Source organism: Monodelphis domestica, chromosome 8 (genome assembly GCF_027887165.1).
Source record: "Monodelphis domestica isolate mMonDom1 chromosome 8, mMonDom1.pri, whole genome shotgun sequence".
NCBI lineage: Eukaryota > Metazoa > Chordata > Mammalia > Didelphimorphia > Didelphidae > Monodelphis > Monodelphis domestica.
The window spans coordinates 251,638,803-251,661,007 of NC_077234.1; the positions used below are offsets into that span (position 1 = coordinate 251,638,803).

General features: G+C 39.2%; 1 protein-coding gene across 2 annotated transcripts in view; it reads right to left on the minus strand.

The window, feature by feature from the left end:
- Positions 1-17,158: 17,158 nt before the first annotated feature.
- LOC103094428 (proto-oncogene tyrosine-protein kinase ROS-like) overlaps positions 17,159-22,205 on the minus strand; it is a 43,810-nt gene continuing 38,763 nt past the window's right edge. For both annotated transcript variants that reach the window (XR_008913929.1, XM_056807160.1), the window contains one exon: positions 17,159-19,806. Coding sequence is in view for 1 of the 2 variants with exons in the window: in XM_056807160.1 (XP_056663138.1) it covers positions 19,600-19,806 (207 nt within the window). In the remaining variant the exon portion in view is untranslated. The remainder of the gene's footprint in view (positions 19,807-22,205) is intronic.

Here is a 22,205-nt window from a genome sequence, read left to right on the forward strand (position 1 = left end):
TAATGGAGGGACGATTCGCGTTCTCATACTTTGGACTCATTTCTTTATAGATTGAGAAACAAGGTGTGAATCAGAAACATTTTTTCTCAGCTTCTCCGTTTCTTCTAATCCACGCCCGTTTCCCATCCCTGTGGCCAGAGAAGAATAAACGGGAAGGCAAAGTGAAGGGGCGACCGTGAACTCTCAAAAGGCACATTCGCTTCAGTTCATCCTCGGGGAATGCTGAAACAGACGGCGGTCACTGCCAGGGCTGTAACCAACACGGCAGAGTTGTGCCGAGACGCCTCGTCCGTCCGAACAGGCACGTCGGCAGCTGGGACGTCAAATGCAGCTGCTCAGCGATGAACAAAGCAGCCCCTGGGATTTGGGGAGCCTCGCGAAGTCGATCCACCACAACTGCTTATTCCAAAAGGCGAGGGATTGGTAATCCCAGGCACAGACTGGTCGGCAAGTCCTAGGACCGAAATAATGCACCGTCCCAGAGGAAACAGTTACATGTAAGTAGATGATAATAATAATGTTGACATGCAAGTGCACAAATTTATTGCTGCATATACTCATGATTTGTCTTTCAACAAAGACGCTTTCCCGTTCTGGAAGAACCCTCCATCCCAAACCCTCCCTCTGATTGGTAGTTTGTCTTGGGACCCTCATTTTGAGGAGGGACCTAAGCTAGCCAAGTTCACTCTTTCGCTCCTCTCCAGAGTCCACTCCCACCAACAAATTGCAGCATTTTTCTTTAGGTGTCTGCAGAGGTACCTTCTCCTGCAGCCCCCTCCCTTTTAACGACGTTTCCTCCCTTTGCGATTTAAGTATCTTGAGGAAAAGGACTGTTGGGTTTTTTTTCCTTGTATTTATATTCCTAGCATATAACTGAATTCCTGGCATATAGGTAATTGATTAACAAATGCTTATTGACTTGAATTATTGCCTATATTTACTGTGCTTCTCTTTTATTATTTTCTCATTTATGTTTATTTGCTTTTGTTCTAGTAACATACCTGTATTACATTACATTACATTAATCTAAATATATTGTGCCTTTCATTTATTTGCATATACTCCACTGTTCTTTTCCCAAATAAGCTCTTTTATTTGATAGGCCCATTGTTTCTCTTATTTCTTTATTTTTCTTATTAATTTGCATATTTGTTTTCGTTTTACAGATATGCATTCTATGACAGGCGCATTATAATTTCCTGCATATAATTTAGACTCGTAGTCACTGAAACAGCCTGACAAATAATGCTTGGTATTGTGCTATATCTACTGAATATATTGTCAATGTTCATTTGTCATTATTGGTACCCCAAAGACGTAACCTGGGGTGCTCAATTAATCATCCATCCAGTATTAACTGCCTATGTTCTTTTTTTGGTATTATGCTCTATAACAGCAGATTTTAAATGTACTGCAACTGATTTGAGGAGTTACGACAAAATAATAAACTTTGTGGAGGAAGGAATGCCTCCAAAGCTCCTCACTGAATCAGAGAAATGTATGGTAAAATTTGAAGTTCTGCAAGTTGGAATAGAATCTCTTTAATTGTCATCAGGAGAACAAGCAAAGAGGTGGAGGTGGAGGTGGAAGAACAAAGTGGAAGGGAGAACCCTGAACTGTAATAGTCTAATATGAAATTAGAAGAGATATTCAGAGAATGGACATAACAACAGCAATGGCACCCATTGGTGGCATGCTGGTAGACTGGAAGTGATGTTCCAGCAGGAATTTTGAGTGGGCACTAAATAGAGTTTCACTTCTGGTTTCTAAGATGTCAGAGGAAGAAATATAAGGCACTTACAAACCATCCTCCAAACTCTATACCCCTCTCCAATGCCTCGAAATGAATCCAGAAGCAGCAGAGCCAAAAGAATACAGGATGAAGCAGTGCTCCAGCCCAGAATAATGTGGGGTGACAGGAAGGAAGGTGCATCTAAGTGGAGAAGGAAGGGAGAACACTGAGTAAGCCGGGGTGGAATGAGCAAGTGGAAGGGGAAAGGGTGCAGGTCGGCTTTATCCAACCTCAGCAGGGGGAGAGCAGAAATCAATGTGATACTGTACAAGTGGCAAGGGGAGGAACATAGCCCAGCACTGTTTAGACACAGGAAAGCTAATGCAACCCATCATGGCCAGCAGTGGGAGCGACTAAACCCAACAAGTCCCAGAGTCTGTGGGAGAGGGCAGAACCCATGGTGACCCAGAACAAATGGCATCTGAATGGAATAGCTGCAAACCTCCCTCCAGAAGCCCAACCATAGACACTGGAATAAACCATGTACAAGCTTAGGACAAAACTTCTTCAACAAGGGGAATAAATAGAATTTGAAAGAATTCTCCTATCATTTACCCAAAGATATCCAAAAATTTAAAAATCTCAGGACTATTATAGCTAAATTACAGAAGTTGGGAGCTCCCAGGCCAAGGAGAAAATTCTGTAAGCAGCCAAAAAAAATTCAAATATCATGGAACCACACTTAGGATTACACAGAAAATACCTGTTTCTGCATTAAAGGACCAGAAGGTATGGAATCTGATATTGAACAAGGGAAAGGATCTAGGACTACCAACCAAAAATCATCTACCCAGCAAAACTGAGCATAATACCCGAAGAAATGCATATTTAATGAAATAGAGAACTTTGAGGCATTCCTGGGGGAAAAAAAAAACACAACTAGGGCCGAAAATAAAATCCAGTGATCAAATATGACTCTCAAAAGAAACATATAAAGATAAACAGAAAAGAAAAAAAAAACTCAAAGGACTTAATGGAGTTAAACTAATCACATTCCTGAATGGGATACTTTGTGGTAAAAAAGATATTTTAGGGGGGGGCAGCTGGGTAGCTTAGTGGATTGAGAGCTAGCCCTAGAGACAGGAGGTCCTAGGTTCAAATCTGGCCTCAGACACTTCCCAGCTGTGTGACCCTGGGCAAGTCACTTGACCCCCATTGCCTAGCCCTTACCACTCTTCTGCCTTGGAGCCAATACACAGTATTGACTCCAAGACGGAAGGTAAGGGTTTAAAAAAAAAAAGATATTTTAGGTATTTGCTATTTAAAGTAATCAAGGAAAACAATGGACCTAAACTAATCACATTAGTAACAAAAAGGTGATAATTAACCTTCTTAAGATTTTTATGATACTTGAAGTACCTAAGGGACCTAAAGTACTTAAGATACTTAAGGAACTGAGGATACCTAAGAACTTTATCACTACTTGGTGAAGTGGAATGAAAAGGAGTATACATAGATAGAGAGTAGGAAGTTGAATATGATAGGCTGATATAAAAAAATCAAGAGATAAGAAGGAGGAATAATACACTGGAGAAAAAGAGAAAGGGAGAGGAATATGAGGATAAATTATTTTGTAAAGGAGACACATGAGAATCAATGCAATGGAAAGGAAGATTGGTTGAACCTTATTCTCATCAAAATTGACACAGAAGAAATAACATACACACCAAGCTTACTATAGAATTAAATCTTAACCTGTTGAGAAGTAAGAAGAGAGAGAATAAGAAAGGAGAGAGGATGCAGACAAAAGGGAGGATAAACTCTTGGAAGTGGCAGTCAGAATCAAAACAGTTGTGAATGAGAAAGACTGAAAATAGAAGAGAAAAATAAACAGGAACAAAATTAGATGCAGGGAATCACACAGTTAGTAATCATAACTAGGAGTGTGAATGGGATAAAGTACCCATAAAATGGAAGCCAGAATCCCACAATATGCTGTCAACAAAAAACACATTTGAATCAGGAAGACACACACAGAGTAAAGAGCTAGAGCAGAATCTATTATGCTTTGAATCAAATAAAAAAGTCAGGGGCAACAATTATGATCAAAAGTGGAAATTAATGTAAAAAATAGACTCGAATACAGGACTACAATCCCCACAAGCCTTTGCTCCACTTTCCCAAAATGCTTTGTAATCTCACGGAAATTCTGAGGTGGGCCGAGATCGAGGAAGGATTTAAGCTGGTGGCAAAGGTTTTTGGGCTCTTTTTTTGGACTTCCGTTTTGGAGCAGATGCATCTCTTCTGTGATGTGAGGTTATCTGGCCTAGGCCTCTGACCTAGGCATGTGTTTTTTCTTATTCTGTATTTTCTTTAATCTTTAACCTTTAATAAACCTCTAAAAAAATATAATACTCCTTGCAGAGAGAAACTAATTTCTACCTGCCTTAGTCTCCCCATATTCCTAAATTTTAATCTTTACATTAATTAAGATAAAGGAAATTACATCTTGATAAAAGGAAGCATGGAAGATGAAGTAATATCAATATTAAACCTATATGAACCAAATGGCATAGCTTCTAAATTCTTAAAGGGAAAGTTACATGAATTCCAAGAGGAAACAGACAATAGAACTGTATTAGCAGGGGACAGTAATCTCCCCCTCTTAGAATCAGATAAATTAAACCAAAAAATAAACAAGAAAGAATTTAAGGAGGTGAATAGAAATTTATAAAAGTTAGATTTCTAATATACTCTTGGTGGAGCTATGAACTGATACAGCCATTCTGGAGAGCAACCGGAAACCATGGCAAATGAGCAATCAAACTGCACATATCCTTTGACTACCACTAGGTCCATATCTCAATGAAATAAAAGGCCTATCCCAGAAGACTCAGGATGAAGACGGCTGTCTACCACTGCAGAAGAAACTGAAGGAGTCTGAATGCAGACTGAAACAGGCCATTCTTCACGTCCTCCATTAATTTTTCTCGAATGTAAGTGATATGTGACTTCTTTCACCCCATGATGAACATAGAAATATGTACTGTTTGAGAACAAGGTTTTCTAGAGCTCCTGCCTTTATTCACTTCCATTCCTTTTTCCAGTTTGATCTTAGAGGTCAGGAACATTTTGATTTTTTCAAACAAATGTATCATAAAGAGAGTCAAAGTGCTGACAAGTCCAAAGGGAGTAAAAATGGTGGAGTTTGGAAAGAGAGGCTCCTCCATCCCATTCCAAAGGCAAAGGCCCAAAGGAGGAAAGAGTAATCCATTCTGCTCTCTGCCATAAAGCTCCAAGTCTTTCCAGAAGGCATCACTACCCAATTGCACAACATCGACGACTGACCACTAGATAGTTCCAACAGGGTGATTTGTGGCATCTCAAATACGGTATGTCCATGCCAAACTTATTTCTACAAAAGCGATCTGACACTGGAACTCTCAGCCATATTGCTATCCTTTGAGTTGTCCAGTTTGGCAATTTGATCATTATTGATCCCAAGTGTGCCTCAGTCCAAATCGCTTATCTAACTACAGACGCATATTAACTGCCTTCTTTTCTTTATGAAGACATCCTCTTCCTCAGGGCCTTCATTGCTTCTATTTTGTCTTATCTAAATAGTTCCTGATTGTCACCTTGTTTCATGTCTGCCTTTTCAAAATCATTCCCTACACAACTGACAAGATGATTTTCCACCATCCCACTCAGGACATGCCAGGAGTTCTTTATGGCTTCTAAGAATATATATTTCCTGTCTGGCTTTTCAAGTTCTTTACAACGTGCTTTCCACCTGCCTTTTTAATGATATGTGCTTTTCCCATTCCTAACTTTAAATTGCACAGAAACTACAGTCTTGTTGTCCCTCAACATTCCATCTTCTACCTATAGAGAAGCCTGGAATGGATTTTATACGAAATGAATTAGGATCCCTTATTTCATTTATAAACCTACTCAAGAACCATCTTTTACATGGGGCTTTTTTTGAACCCTCAGCTACTTGTGTTCTTCCCATAAAATTTGCCTTAATTTTTGTCTGTGTAAATGTACAACACAAACATACATGCATATCTTTTCATATACATGTGCATATATACATGTATGAACACATATGTGTATACATACCAATTCGTGCTTATATATACACATTTTAAAAGGTAAAATTATATATAAAAAGGGGAAGGAAGGGCATAAGCATTTATATAGTGCCTACCATGTGCCAGCTACTATGCTGAAGTTCTATTTATAATCACGGTAGGCAATAGAAACATACTTGGGAATTTATTTGCCAAGATAAACACAGGAATGAAATAAACATAATTATAAAACACTTTTCACACAAATAAAGTGAGAACTAAACAATTGAAAAAACATTCATGGTTAGGCCAAGCTAATATAATAAAGATGATAGTACTACCTAAATTAATTTACTTATTCATTGACATACCAAACTACCAAAAGATGTTATAGAACTAGAAAAAATAACAAGAAGATTAATCTAGAATTAAAAGGTCAATAATATTAAGGGAAGTAATGAAAAATGCAAAGAGTGGTGGCCTCGTTATACCAGATCTTAAAGGGCACTAGAAAGTAGTCATCAGAACAATCTGGTACTGGCCAAGGATTAGAAGGCTGGATCAGGGGATTTAATGTTAAAACTCTTTGTACCAATCTGGTTTCCAAATACTTATTCTTAACTAAGAAAAAAATTGTGCTGACTAGCATCTGACTTAAGAGTGTCCCCTACTTCACAGAATTTTATGTGTAAAATCCTAACGGATCACTCTGGGTTGCAAGGAAAGCGTATTTGTGGTTTGATAGCACGAATCCGTTTGCCGACATCATCGTAATGAGTTGACATAAAGTGAGCTTCAAGCTGGAGATGTAGATTATGTAACACGGGTTAAGCAGACCAAAGCACGGGTCATGCCGGCCCCGCATCTTTCTTCCAATCCAAGATAAACCCAACATCCCAGCAATGGTGGGCCTGCAATCGCTTTTCTTCACAATTAAAATGCAGAGTTGCCCTTCAAAGTGGATTTCATATTTATTTTTCTATAAAAGCTCTGAGTCAAGGTTCAGCTAATTCCTCATCTCAGGTCGCTCTGGGACCAGGCGATTTCCCCGCGGGGCCCACCGTTTCAGAACAGCCTTTCTGGGGAACATAAAATGCTCCCTGTAAATCGCCTTCTTTTTGAGGAAACAAGACCTCACGCCAGGTGGCTGGTGCTAGAGACGAGCCTGGGGCCTCCTCTGACTGTCAGAGGCTCTTAGTGATGGGCCGGCTCTGAGAAGCGTGGGGACGGCGAACGGGGGCACGGAAGAAGACTTCTGCCTGCCCCTACACGCACTAAGAAGCTCCCTGGGCCGAGGGAGGCAGCTTCTTTGTAAAGATCCTTCCAGATCATTGTTTAAGGTCTTTTCGCACACCCCAATGGGTGCTCTGACGCGTTTAGGAACCAAGTCCGGCCGCAACATCGCCTCTTTCCCTGGCAAGTCACTTGATCCCCATTGCCTAGCCCTTACCACTCTTCTGCCTTGGAGCCAATACATAGTCTTGACTCCAAGACATAAGGAAAGGGTTTACGAAAAAAAAAAAAATAAAAAAAAATAAAGTAGGAGAGGAAAGTAGATTCAGAAGAGGATATTTTGGTTACTAGTTGTTACATTTAATATAGTATACTTAAAATGAAGTATAATATTTATATATAATATTAACTTCTTTTTATATGAAATGTTCATGTTTAATATGTGACTTCTATGTAATTCTTCATTTTTTCAAACAATATTTTTTAGTTTTTAAAACAAAAATGTTTGTCAAAATATGTTTTTAAAGTTGATAATTCATGAGGAAATATTCCTTATTGCTCCCTATCACTTTCAAAATAAAATACAAATTTCTTACCCAGATATTTAATACTAATAATATTTAATAATAAGAACAACAGAAACTATAGTTTATATGACAGTTACTATTTGCCAGGTACCGTGCTAAGCATTTTTACAAGTATTATGACATTTGCTCCTGTTAAATTTAATTGTGGTTGGACTCTGAATATATAATAGGTACTTGCCAGGGATTTACATTTCTAAATCCCAAATAAATTACTAAAGTAAAATGAATTTATGGTAGTTTATTTACAATAGAGGGGAGATGTTAAGGAGAGACAGACAGACAGACAGAGGAGAGACAGAGACAGAGACAGAGAGGGAGAGAGAAAGAGAGAGAGAGAGGGAGAAAGAGAGACGGAGAGAGAGAGACAGAGAGACAGAGAGAGACAGAGAGAGAGAGAGAGGGAGAGGAGAGAGAGAGAAAGAGAGAGAACAAGAACACTCTGGCTTCCCCGGGAAGAGAGTCTCAAGATGACAGGCCTTTCCTGGAGGCTTTGCACCTCCAGAAAGGCAGGGTCACTAAGTCAGACTTTCACTCATCAACGATGATGTCTAAATGAAAGAAGTTTGGGTATCTGTCTTCTGGTCACTCCTCAAGTGTCTGTCTCCAGTCTCTCCTCCAAGTCCAACTCTGAGTCAGAGATCCTTCATCAAACTCGAAACTAGAATCAAATACATCTCCTCTTCTGGCCTTTTGTCCTCTTTTTAAAGAATCTTTTTCTCTTGTGTCACCTCCTCTAAATTTCACATCTACCAATCAGAGCAGACACTTTTCTCCAGGACTGCCCACTCTTTAGTTCTCACCTTTTTTGGTTAGATTATATCTTTTTGGGTTACTTAACACCTTTTTTGGCGAGTTCACCTTCTGTTGTTACTTAACACCTTTTTGTGGTTAAAATAGGCAGATGTACTTAAAATACTGAGTAATCACCTTTTTATAGATTAAAATCTAAAAATAGATTGTGGATTACAATTCTAGCTTCACTATAAAGGAAGAGCTAAGTACCTTCATTGTTACAATCAGGAGATTACAATTTTATCTTTACAATAAAGGAAGAGCTAAGTATCTTCATTGTTACAATCAGGAGATAGCTAAATCCAAACTTCACAATCCTCACAACAACCCTGGGAGTTAGGTGCAATTATAATTTTCATTTTATAGTTGAAGAAACTGAGGCATACAAAGTCACGTTGCTTGCAAGGATTTGAGGCACATCTGAGCTCAGATCTTTCTGACTCCAGGAGCAATACTCTATTCAATGTGCCACCTATGTCTAATTTAGTTCTAAGTTAGTATTTTTATACATATGTTTGCTTAATATTTTTTCACTATGCCTGACTCACACTTCTTTACTAAGTCTTTCCTTAATATTTCTTCAAAGTTAATCTCTGGTGCCAACATCTACATGTATTTATCCCTGATTCCCCAAGGTTTTCGTGTTCTCTTCCTTTTCAATTATTCTAAAGCACTTTGCTTGATCTAGCCTTAATTTCTTTCTCTCCTTTTCTAGCCTTATATTTTTATATGCACATATTTCATTTCCTCAAATGTAAATTACTTAGAGGCAGGGAGTATTTTTTTTCATTTTTGTTTTTCTAGCTTCAATGTTTTTATGATGTCTTACCCATCTGAAATACTTAATAAGAATTTCTTGAACATTTTTATCTTTATCATGGAGCAGCAGACCAGATATAGTAAGTAAGTACCTAATACATATTTATTGAAATGAAATGAAAAGGGGTTATATCAATGGACAGGTTTGTTCTGGTCTGCTTTACCCCCAAAGATATAAGTAAAAAATGTTTCATCCCAAGTCCCTGATCTGGCAGAGATATACTTCCAGTGAATTCTTATTACAAGCCAATAACTCTGGACATCTCTTACTCATATTTTCTACTTCCCTTCATTGTTCAGCTACAGCTATGCTTAGACAAATTCATCAAGAAATTAATTCATTCATGAATAGAGACAAAAATCTTCACTATGGAGTAATGGAACTATTATACTGTTCCCAGCTTAGGTAATTTTAAAACACCTACATATTCTATACACTTATAGCTATCTGGTTATAGTTTTACTTGAGATGATACCTTCCTATTCCACCCAGCTACTGTTTTTGTTATTACGAGGAATAATAAGGGCCTTCCTACATCCTTAAGAATAGAGGTTGGGGAAATTTGCTTTTCAGCTTACTTTAATATGTGGTCAAAATTGCTTTAGAACAGAGCAGTCGCAGGAAATGCAATATATCAGGAAAGGCTAACAATAAAAACCACGTATATTCTACATTGCTAATAAAATATAAAATTTCAGGGCCACTTTACATAGTGAAAACCCAAGACTTCCTCTATATTTTAGAGACAATGCTGATGTAACCATAGAATTCAATGTAGTCACTGTATTAAAATATTAAAGAAATGGAACTTTCAGATCAATATAAAATCAAGATTTCTAAATAATTCAGTGAGGCATATATTGTTTCATATCCCTGAAAAACCCAAGAAAGAGGCGTGTTGACTCTAGCTGGAAAACTGAAAGTAAAGAAAAATCACCAAAACTCGTATGCTAAATAGAACTTAACTTCAAAATATTCCAGCAAAAGGGGTGAGTAAGCTTCACCAGCAGGATCACAACTGTCACAGAATGTATCTTAAACTTTAATGATTTCACACTGATTTTCAATATTGTTTTCTTTTTCCTTTCCTCTCTACATTCTCCACCATGTTCTCATTTCCTCCAACTTTCATTTTATCGACTTTATTTCTCATCGCATTCTTTGATGAAAAACTGGAGAGTACATACAAACAATACAAAACCTGGTTTCTAATATTTCCCTTATTCCCCCCAAACCCATGCCTATGTTATCAGTGTTAGGATTCCCCTAAAGCCATTGTCAACTTCCCAAATTCCCATTATTTTTTTAATCACTGAATCTTTACTGACTTCCTGTCCATGGTGATAACATCCATTTTATTAGCAAGTATAATAAGCCAGGGAGTAGGGAGTAGGAAATAATAGTTCGTATTAAAAACATCTGAGGGGTTTTAATGGATGGGAAAGAAGGCCAGAAAAAAATCAGTTATTAAGGACTTCATATCTGCCAGGCACTATGCTAAGCACTTTTTCAAATATTACCTCATCTGATGGTCCTTAAAGCAACCTTGGATGAAGTCAATGCTCTTGTCATCCTTATTTTACAATGGAAGAAACTGAGGCAGGTAGAAGTTAAGAGACTTGCCTAAGGTCACAACACTAGTAAATATCTGGGGTCAGAACTGAACTTAGATCTCTTGGCTATCACGTCAATGCAAGCTCATTGCAAACTCAATATGTCAGCCACATGGCATGACAGCCAGACGCATTAATGGCATCCGAGACTCCAATGGCAGGTGTAGTGACCAGGACTAGACAGTGGGAAGGTCCTCTTCCCGGATCAGATTGCTTGTGCACTACCTGGGTTGAGCTCCCAGGATCCCATTTGAAGACGTGAAAGAACCTCTCAGAGCATATCTAGGAGCGATGAAGCAGGAAAGGAAGGGATTTGGAGTCACCCCGCAGAAGGAAAGGGGGGCCTTGGCGTGTGTGTCTAAATGCAGCATTAAAGAGGCCAAACAGGAAGCGAGGCATGACTGGGCTCCCGTAGGAAGTCCGCTGGCCTCTGGGGGGGGTAACAAGAGTTTAAAGGATCCCTTCACTTCGGGGGCTTCAGTGTGACAGATCTACACACGCATAGACACGTAGGCACCAATAAATGGGAGCTAGTGCTGGAGAAAGGGAGAACCCCCCCGGGGGTATCGGGAAATGGGCCACGGATGAGGCCACGTCGGGCACTAACTCATCAAGCAGGCTTGGCGTCGGAGGGGAGAAGGGACGGCATTTCAGACATGGCGGATAGCGTTGGAAGAAGACTGGTCACGCCACCAGGATTTGTTAAACAACAAAGAGGAGTCGCTGGCAAGGGGGTGGCCTCAGGTCAGGAAGACCTGATGTCAAATCTAGTCCCAAACACGGCCCTGGGCAAGCATTTACCTGGGCTTCCTCCACTGTAAAAGTAACCGGATAAATAAATAGCAAACCACCCCAGTGGTTTTGCCAAAAAAAACCCAAACCCCCAAATCCCAAAAGTCGGATGTGGCTGAAATGACTGAAAAACAATGTGAGGTCACTGAGATTCAAATAGAAAGTGACCGTTCTTTCATACAAAGAGCCCACATTCTAAGGAGATGCAGCCCATCCACAGAGAAGTAAAGGTATATATTAAAATTAAATGTACAATGGCACATTAATGACAACTGGGAGAACAACCAAAAATAGCCTCTAGAAGGAAGTGGCTTCAGCTAACACTTCTATGATACAGGATTGGGGAGAAAACATTCCAGTCATGGAGGACAACTTGGGAAAAGCCTGGTTTTGTCTTGGGAAAAGGATAGAGACAGGTAAGATTGAAGAGAAGTGGGAGGCTGTCTTTACGGCACAGGCTAGGAACTCTGGGAAAGGATCTTAGCAGGCAGAAGGCAGAGGAGGAACAGTTTGGAAGTGACCCCCGCTAGAGTAGTGACTTCCTGGAGGGGGCTGGGCTCTTCCTGTCCAGAAGGGAGGAGGAAAGGTGGGCTTTTCCCAGTACAGTTTTCTCACATACAGAGCAACAAGTAGGCCAGCTTGACAGAAGTGGACAGAATACTTAGCCTATAAAAAAGGAAAACCTAGGTTAAATCTTGTCTCAGACACTTAATGACAGTGTTACCTTGAACAAGTCACTTAATCTCTCTGGATCCCACTTTCCTAATCAGTAAAAGAAATGGATGGAAGTCAGTGACGCCTAAAGTCTCTTCTAGCTTCAGATCTATGATTCTATGACAACTACCAACGGCGAATGAGGGAAAACGACTTATAATCAGCCTGAAAAGACAAACTAGGATTGGATTGTGAGGGACTTGAAATATCAAACACAGGATCTTCATATTTTCCTAGAAGCAACAGGGTGTCCACGTAGGTTTTGCAGAAGGTAATAACATAGTCAAACCCGTGATTAAGGAGTATAAGCTCATGGATACACTTAAGGTGGGAGCCTAAGTAAAAATCTCAAGCAAATTTAGGTCTCCCCTGAAAAGGATCAAGAAGATCCCTGGCAGAAAAGTACTTCATATCCAAAGAACTACATATAAGTATCTATCTATCTATCTATCTATCTATCTATCTATCTATCTATCTATCTGTCTGTCTGTCGGTCTGTCTGTCTATACATCCATCTCTTATCTATCCATCTATCTATCAGTCTATCTATCTTTCCATCTATCTATCTATTATCTATCTATCTGTATCTCTATCTATCCATCCATCCATCCATCTCTTATCTATTTATCTATCTATCTATCTGTCTGTCTTTCTGTCTGTCTGTCTATCCATCCATCTCTTATCTATCTATTATCCATCTATCCATTCATCTACCTATCCATCCATCTATCTATCAGTCTATCTATCCATCTATCTATTATCTATCAGTGTATCTATCTATCTTTCCATCTATCCATCCATCCATCTCTTATTTATCTATCTACCTATCTATCTATTATCTATCTATCTATCTATCTACCTATCCATCCATCTATCTATCAGTCTATCCATCTATCTATCCATCTCTCTATTATCTATCTATCTATCTGTCTATCTATCTACATATATATATACATACATATATATATATATCTTCCACTACTAACATTAAAGATTTATTATGGACATCAAAGTATGAATCAAACACTATTCTATTGGGGTGTTGATACTGAAAACATGAATACATGAAAAACTCATTGCTGCTGCTCAATAGGCATTTCACCTCTTCTCCAACTCTACCATTGACTCAGGACTTGGTCTCTTGGCCATCATCATCTGTGATCTAATGACAAGCAACTGGCTTCATGAGAGTGTAGAAAGGCTATTGAGTATTCTGATATACATATTTAAAACTGTGGGTACCTTGGATAGACACACCCTTCTTTGCCTCCATGATGAAATGTTTCCGGTCATCAGGGCAGTGGAAGTAACTTAAAGTCACTTCAAGTTAAAGAAACTGCACTCCATGGAGGCAGCCCTTTTAGTGTTCTTAGTTAGGAATCCTGCCAGTTTGGCCAGAGGTCATCAGGAGGCGAGGTCAACGGAAAAACATCTTGAGCCTTAGGCCACTGGGCCAATTAAGTTTTCCTCTTTCAGAAAACACACACACACACACACACACACACACACACACACACACACACACACTATTAACCTAACCCATTGGGGATGGGAAACTTTGGTAGACGGTGATCTTTTCATAATACCCCCAAGAAGCTATTTCCGAGGTCATTCCTTGTTGAGCAATGAACTCCTAGATCCATCTCTTGAAATCATGACTCTGCCTGTGAGTCTATGAAACATCCATCCTTAAGGGTTGCTGTACACAGGGAATAAACAACAAAGGAAAGGAGGGAGCCAGTGACTTGACGTCCAACACTGGGCTTGTTTAGGCAGCCCTTGTTTTCCTTGTTACGTAAGAGCAGCTGGGAGTGGAGCCAGGATGGGGGAGAGACATTCCATCAACCCCCTGCGTTAAGTTCAAAGGAGACCTTTCAGAATCCAAAGCCCAAAAGTGTGCCGGAGCCAGCTCTGAATGGTTTGTGAAAATGTATTGCTAAATGTTAAAATCACACATTCAGAAATCTACATGAATCAGGGTTTGATTTATTATTTCTATTTGTTGTTTAGACTTACTAAAATATTATTAATGCTAATATTATTTATTTAAAAATGTGTATTTTTTCAGGGATTTGATATTAAACATCTACCAATATACTCCTGTATTGCTCTGCAAAAATCATGTAAGACCATCAGGAGTCCACTAGAAGGCTCAAGGCAGGGGTCCCCAAACTGTGGCCCCCTGAGGCCATGTATCCAGCCCCCACTGCAATTCCGGAAGGGACCCCTCTTTCATGGGTGGTCAATGAGAGGACCACTGTATGTGGCAGCGTCGCTCACATACAGCACTACTTCCGGTGACATCATCCTTGGTGTGGCGCCTTGTTCTGAGAGTAACTGAAGGAGTACGAGGCGCCTCACAAAGGATTATGTGGCTGCACCATGGAAGACGTCAGCAGAGTGAGCAGCAATCTGGGGGAGGGGCTTCCGCACTGTCTATACTGCTGCCTGGTATAGTGGGGATGGGGATGGGCTGTGCAAGGTGTGACAGACCCATCCCAGCCAGCTGCAGCCTCCGCTATCCCAGACAGCAGCATACAGGTTTGTTCATAGTTTTGTTCATAGTCTGGCCCTCCAGCGGTCTGAGGGACAGTGAACTGGCCTCTGTGTAAAACATCTGGGTTCCCCTGGCTCAAGGAATGAAATGACCGAGTTGGAAGCCTCCTGAATAGACCAATAAAAATAACTGGCATTTGTTCCTTTAAGGTTTATGAGAGTTTCACAGGTACTATCTCATTTCAGCTTCAGGAAAACCCTGGCCTAAGCCACATATTCCAAAGGGAAATGGACACCCTAGCAGAAGCGATTGCTCCCTTTAAAGCCAAAGGAAGAGCTCACTTGCTATTTAGTGGCCTCATTGCCACAGTTTTCCCTTTTCCTCCATCCCTCCATCTCAGGGATGAAAAGACCAATGATTAGGTGACTTTATCATCCCAAATTGGATGTTCAAGGAGATAAAGAGGGGCTTTCTTTATCATCACGAGGCAAGAGTCCTTTAGCTCAGGATCACAGAACATTTGTCACTAGAAGCAACCCGATTATACCAAAAAATAGTCATTGCATGTGTTCAAGATCACGATCCTGTTTTATTAATTCGCAGGTATGTTGAGGATGGATCGGATAGGAATACCAATTAGGACTTTTGAAATAATGCAATTACGAGATGACGAAGGTTGGCCTAGGATGAATTTGGTGTGAGTAGAAATAAGTAAACAAATTCTAAAGCCATCCAGGTGGTATAATTGACAACCATTGGAAACTGACTGATCATGGGGGGAGAAAGTCAAGAGTCAAGGTTGCAGCAGAGATTTGTGATCCTTGGTACCCTGAAGAGCAGGAAGTAAGTTGGGAGAATGGGATGACATTGAAGAAAAGATAATGAATTTTATCTTAGATACGTTACCTTTAAATACCTATTCGACATCCATAAAAGATGACCAACTGACAGTGAGAGATGCAAGATTTTAACTCAGAAGAGAGAGGATGGCTAGAGACACAAGGTAGGAAGTCATCTACAAAGAAATGTCAGTTAAATTCATTATGGCTAATTGAAGTCATTAATTGACTAAAGAGAAGATGAGAGGACAAGAAATAGATCCTAGGAGACAGTCATGCATTAAAAGCACGGAATGATGCAGGAAAAATCTGGACATCTTCAAGAAGAGAATAGATCATCCTCACTTTTCTTCTTTGCAGAGGGATTCCCTGGCCAAATATAAATAGGATTAGATGATCCCAAAGTTCCTTCCTATTCTGATTTTATGGGTCCCTGATCCTGTGAATAAAGTGGTGCCAATTTTTAATTGTTTGGGATCAATTTAGTAGAGTCTCATGAAAGCAAGGTCAATCCTTAGCAGAAACGATTAGAAATTTAATAGCTATCCTGCCATCTTATCTCAAAATTGGAGCTTTTTGGTCACAAGATGAACCATACAATGTAGATAGAGTAAAATCCATCGCCCTTCCTACAAAAAATAAATTGCATACCTTCCTGGAAGTGAGTTAATCATGTCATATACATTTAAGAAAGATGGAAACATTTCTTTTTACTCTTCCAAAGTTTTCTTCTTTCCTAAGCTGTCTTCTGTGTTCTTTTTTCAAAAATGAATACACTTTCACTTTAACGAGGGAAACTGTAATGGACTGCATGGTATAGTGGAAAATATCTGTTTGGTGAGTGAGCAAAGTATGGCTGCTCAGGCAGCGAGGGTAGCTGTGGTAGTTGAGGAAGCTGAGAGAACTGGGCTAGAGCCCTTGGGGCAGAAAACCCTCCTCTCTCAATGACGAGGGCTCCCATCTATAAAGTTGTGCGGTGACAGGAAGCTGAGTGGATAAACTACAGGAAAAAATGCAATGGTAAAGTTCATGTTACGAATGGAAAGGGAAGGATTAAGGTAAATACTGGAGCTTCTAAGGAAGACCAAAAGCTTTGAGGAAACTTGTACAGAAAAGCATGCCAATCTAAGGGGAATAGGTGACTCTATATTTTAATGGAATCCAAATTGAGGTCTCAGCACTGCCTCGAAAAAGAAGACTTTGTAGGCCACAGGCTTTCCTTATTACATGTCTATGACGTTAATTCTAAGGAGGCTGATTAGACTCACAAAAGATCAGTAGGGAAGGAAATCTATATTATAACCGTAAGTTAGTGTCGCTCTGTGAGCAATAGTTCTTATAGATCCTACAAATCAGTAAAAAAATTCAAATGAGATATTTTAGACTTTAAAAGGTGTCATGTTATGCCACTCTTCATTCCCACTTCTATCCAAGTTCTAGCACAACAATTATAGACACCCAGTGCACCCCGAGGAGTCGGTAAAGTGCATTTCTGTCACTCATCGGAGACATGCACTTTGCAATCTGTGTCGTGCATGAAGGTAACGTTAGTAGGGAGTATTTAAGGTAAAGGAGAGGATGCCGACTGTTATTGCCTAATGGCAAAGGTTGTTGGGTTTTTGTAAATCTGTTATCCTTTGATAATGTTTACGAATCAAAGGCTTTAACGGCTCATGATAGTGATGGCAATGAAAAAAAGCAAAGACAGAAAAGAGCATCAACGACGCATGTGGAGGCACCCACAGAAAAGGACAGGAAGAGAGATTCAGTGGAAGACACCAGGCAGATATGAAAGTAATGTGCTGACCTTATTTTTGCGTTTGTTGAACTTATAATATGCTTTTAAAGGGAAACTGTCTCTGTGTGATAGAGATTCGCAGTTCCATAGGCAATCCTCTTTTTTCTGCTTTGCTTTGTGTGTGGAAATGTTCGTGCTTGAGGGTATTAAGTTCAGAATAACAAAAAAATTAAAACATTTTTAAATGTCATTAACATAATACCATCTGGTCTGCTGTGGCCTAGGAAACACAGCTTATGTTTCAGATGCTGCTTTCACGGAACTTTCCTTATAGGGGAAGTATTGGAATGCCATTTCAATAATGAACTGTTGACAATTTGAATTAGGGCAACAGGTGGAGATGGTCACCCAACAGATCCTACTTGTGACCACGTCCTCAATTACCGTGGCAAGGATGAACACACACCCACAAGATGGACTCTAGTAGATATGACTTGTGCATTCAAGCCTCTGACTCCGATGGAGGACCATAAAAAATGTGGAGGACCTGGCTGGCAATTTGGGGTTCAGAGTGCAAGAAGAGCTCTGCAAGTCTAACCGAGCTAGAGTGAATAAGGGTGGTCGTTATCGGCACTAATTGATCCTTTAAAGGCATGTGGATAGAAACAGTACTAGAGAGGATGCTTCTCACCCCGCATTTCAGTTAGAGCGCGCAGTCAAGGAAGAAATGCTCGACCAAACATCAGGTGATTACAAATAGAAAGCCAATTATGGACAAATCACCAAAACCTTAAGGACCCTTCTTGAAATCCTCAGAGGTCACAACTAGTAGGAAAAATGCGAATATCCATCAATATTATACAATGATTATCTATGAAAACGTGGCTACTCTCAGCAATGCAATGCCTTGGGGCAATCCGGAAAGACTTGTCTTGGGGAAGGCCATCCACCTCCAGAGAAAGAACTGTTGGCGTCCTCTTTCCCATCAGTGTATTTAGGGTTTCATTGTGGTGCTTTGGTTATGCATGAGTGTGCTCTTACGATAATGATCAATATGGAAGTGTGCATGGCAACAAAAAGAGAAACGAAAGAATGTTAATATCGTGCCCCCCCCCAAAAAAAAAGAAAAGAAAAAGCATCCTATAGAATGTTGGGAGAATAAAATTCAAACCAGAATAACCACTAGACCACTTTTGTGCCTTTATTACTTTATTATGGTAAATAATAATAACAGTACACAGGCACATATCCACTTTGTCAGGTGTATATATGGAAACCCAAGTTTTTGGACTTCAACTACTAAAAGAGTTGGGATTTTATACAACACACACACACACACACACGCAAGTTAAAATAGAGAACAAATATTTGCCTAGATATTAGGAATTTTCCTGGTTGGTGCTAGGAGGAAGACACTCAATACAACTCTAATGACATTTCTTTTAATTTAATATAAATCACTAACAAAATAGAGGAGGGGGCCTGAAGGGACATCATGTTGTCTTATATTACAAACACCCCAATCTGGGTATGTTTCATTAAAAAGTGAGTCTTAAAATTAAAGGAAAGTAACTTATTAATAAAAGTAAAGAACCTACTCCATAATGCCTAACTCTTCAAAGACTTATCAAATCTAATAAAATAGGAGGTATTCTAAACTTCTTCAAATAATAGAACTTATTAGAAAAATTCAAAATATTACTTGGAATCACCACCAGAAATCTGATCACTACTCTACTGTTATATTTTGTTTTTAAATTTACAAAAGTTGCTTAAATAATCCAATTCTGGGTTGAACATAGGGATGAATTTACTCAATGCTTGATAGTTTCTGAAAATAACACAAATTTCGACATGTAGAATACAGTAGAGCTGAATATGAGTTTTCACTTTAAAACTATTGGCAATAAGCAATTTTGTTTGGTTTTTATAGGGTTTCTTAAGTTAATACAGAAATTGTGATAGTGGAAATGTGCCATCAGTTGCCATGCTACGTGTGGCAATGCCTCGTCAATGTATCCAACATCATTGAAGGAAGAGCACTCTATCCCTCAATGCCTGGCAGTCACATACTTCTTCCTCCCCATCGCCCATCCCCAAGCCTTTCTGGCTGCTGCCAACCTGAGGACGCAATGGTATTGGCGCTCTCTACTTGAGGCTGGAAGATTACCTTTTATGTGGATCCAATCCTATAGAGAGAATGTCTTCACTCACAGACACCATTTTTCTCAGCCTCCTTCTTTTGTCTTCTAGATCAAGCCAGTAAACATCACTGCGCTTCTGGTCTTCTCCATTTATGATTATGTAGAGTTTTTGCCCAATCCAGTCAGAAGCAATTGCTTTTGGTATTCCGGGGAGATTCCTATCTATAAGCTGCAATAAGATTGAAAGAATACATTAGGGGCTGGGGGAGAGGGTTTGGAGTGGGAGATAAGGACCGAGTTAGCTTTTTCTTTTGTTTATCTTCAGTCACTTTTATCCTACATTATAAGACTCACCAAGGATAAAATGAACGTCTTCTATTTACAGGTATATTACAGGGTAAGATTCTACTGCTTTAGTTTTAAAATTCCTTAAGTAGGCCAAGAGGGATCCAAGAAAAAGAAAGCAGATGCAGGTAGGTATAGCCAGTTGTCACCTGAGTTCCTGTGTTTACATGTGTGTGTATGTGTATGTCCGTGAGAGACAGACAAACAGAGGCAGAGAGAGACATAGAGAAAGAACATAGTATCAGATTTTGGTAAAAAGCTACCTCAGAAGCCATCTAATCCCAAATCCTCAATTTATAGATTAAGAAACTCAAACACAAGGACTTTAAATAATCTGGCAAAAGTCATTTAGGAAATAAGGGAGGCAAGTTTTTCACCCCAATCCTATCATTTTCAAAGGCAGACTTCTCTCTACTCTAGCAAAAGCAACATCCTCATCCAATAAAGATTTCCTCTAATAAAATATTAACTTGAGTAAGCAAATTTGAAAATAACCTTCTAACTTTCTTTCCTTTCTTCCTTCCATCTTCTTCACACTTCATATTGTAGGATAGCCAAGAGAACTTTTATTATAAAGGCTTTTTTTTTCAAAATTATATTTACATATACCAGTATTACCTACAGAAAAGCAATCACAGGGGAGTAGGAAGGACACAGGTTTTTGAGTCAGGAAAATTCAGTTTCACGTTCTGTCTCTGACACAGACTCACTGTGTGATCATGGGAAGGTCACTCAAGCTCCTGGAGTCCCATGCAACTCTAAAGCTAAAATTATGGAAGGAATGGCTGATCTGCCTGAGGGTGGGGGATGCCCAGCACTGAGATTTTCCTATATAGGCTTTGACCAAAAAGAATGAAAAATCAGTGCAAAAGTGAAATGCTACTGTTTCTTAGGGGATAGATAATGGACCTATGATTTCCTAGGGGTAGGAAATTCCTGTTGAGGAACTTCTACCAATGCTCATCAACACCTATTTTGCAATTTATAGATTTAGAGAGTTTCCAAAGGCTGAAAAATTATGTTTATTTGCTCAGGGTCCCAATTTATAATGGAGACAGAACTTGAATGCAAGATTTCTTGGTTTTCAGGACCAAGGTTTCTCTGTCTGCTATACCACATTACCTCCTATGGATTGCACATATCTCAAACCATTTAAAATTTTAAAGATGTTTGAACACCTAAATATTATATTTCATTGATGTCTTTTTTTCAATACAAATGTTTCAACCAGGAACCAACATTCCTTCAAAATTTGCGCTGTCAGGATCAGTAAACCAGATCACTAATTAGATCATTAATCAGAATTAGATATAGTCTGGGCTATATAAGATGTGATGATGATGGGAAATAAATAGAAAAAAGCTACAAAAGACTTAATGAGCACCAAATATGAATGTTCTTTTCTTTTTCTTCTAAATCTGCCTGTAGTAGATTAGAGCTAGGAAGAATTTATTTTTCACATTACTTTATTTGTTTATTCCCCCTCCTGAAACTGAGAAGCAATTCCACTGGGCATATATATATATATATATATATATATATATACATATATATATATATATATATATGTATATATATATATATATATATGTATTATTACTCAAAACCTATTTTCATATTAATCATGTTTTAATAGAGTCATCTTTTAAGAACTACAACCCCAAATCTTGTACCCATATAACCAAGTGATAAATCATGTTTTTCTTCTGCATTTCTCCTCCCATAGTTCTTTCTCTAGATGTGGAGAGCATTCTTTTTCATAAGTTCCATGGGATTGTTCGTGATCATTGCAGTGCTATTAGTCCCAGAGTCTATTACATTGGATCATTCCACAATGTTTCACTTTCTGTGTACGACATTCTGGTTCTGCTCATTTCACTCCACATCCGTTCATGGAGGTCTTTCCAGTTCATATAAAGAGCCTCCAGATCATCACTCCTTACAGCACAAGGTACTCCATCCCCATCAGATACCACAATTTGTTCAGCCGTTCCCCAATCGAGGGACGCCCCCTCGTTTCCCCTTTTTTGCTACCACCAAAAGTGTGGTTACAAATATTTTTGTACAAACGTTTTCATCATCCCGTTGGGGTACAAACCCAGTAGTGGTAGAGCTGGGTCCAAGGGCAGGCAATGTTTTACAGTCCTTTGGGCCTAAGGGAAGGAAGCTTAAAGTTCTTCTAGTCATTTATTGACGGATGAACCAAGTCCATTTTTCTTTCTACCAAAAGATCTTGTCTTTCAAAACAAAAACCTTCACTGATAATAGCCTCGGGAGGCAGGT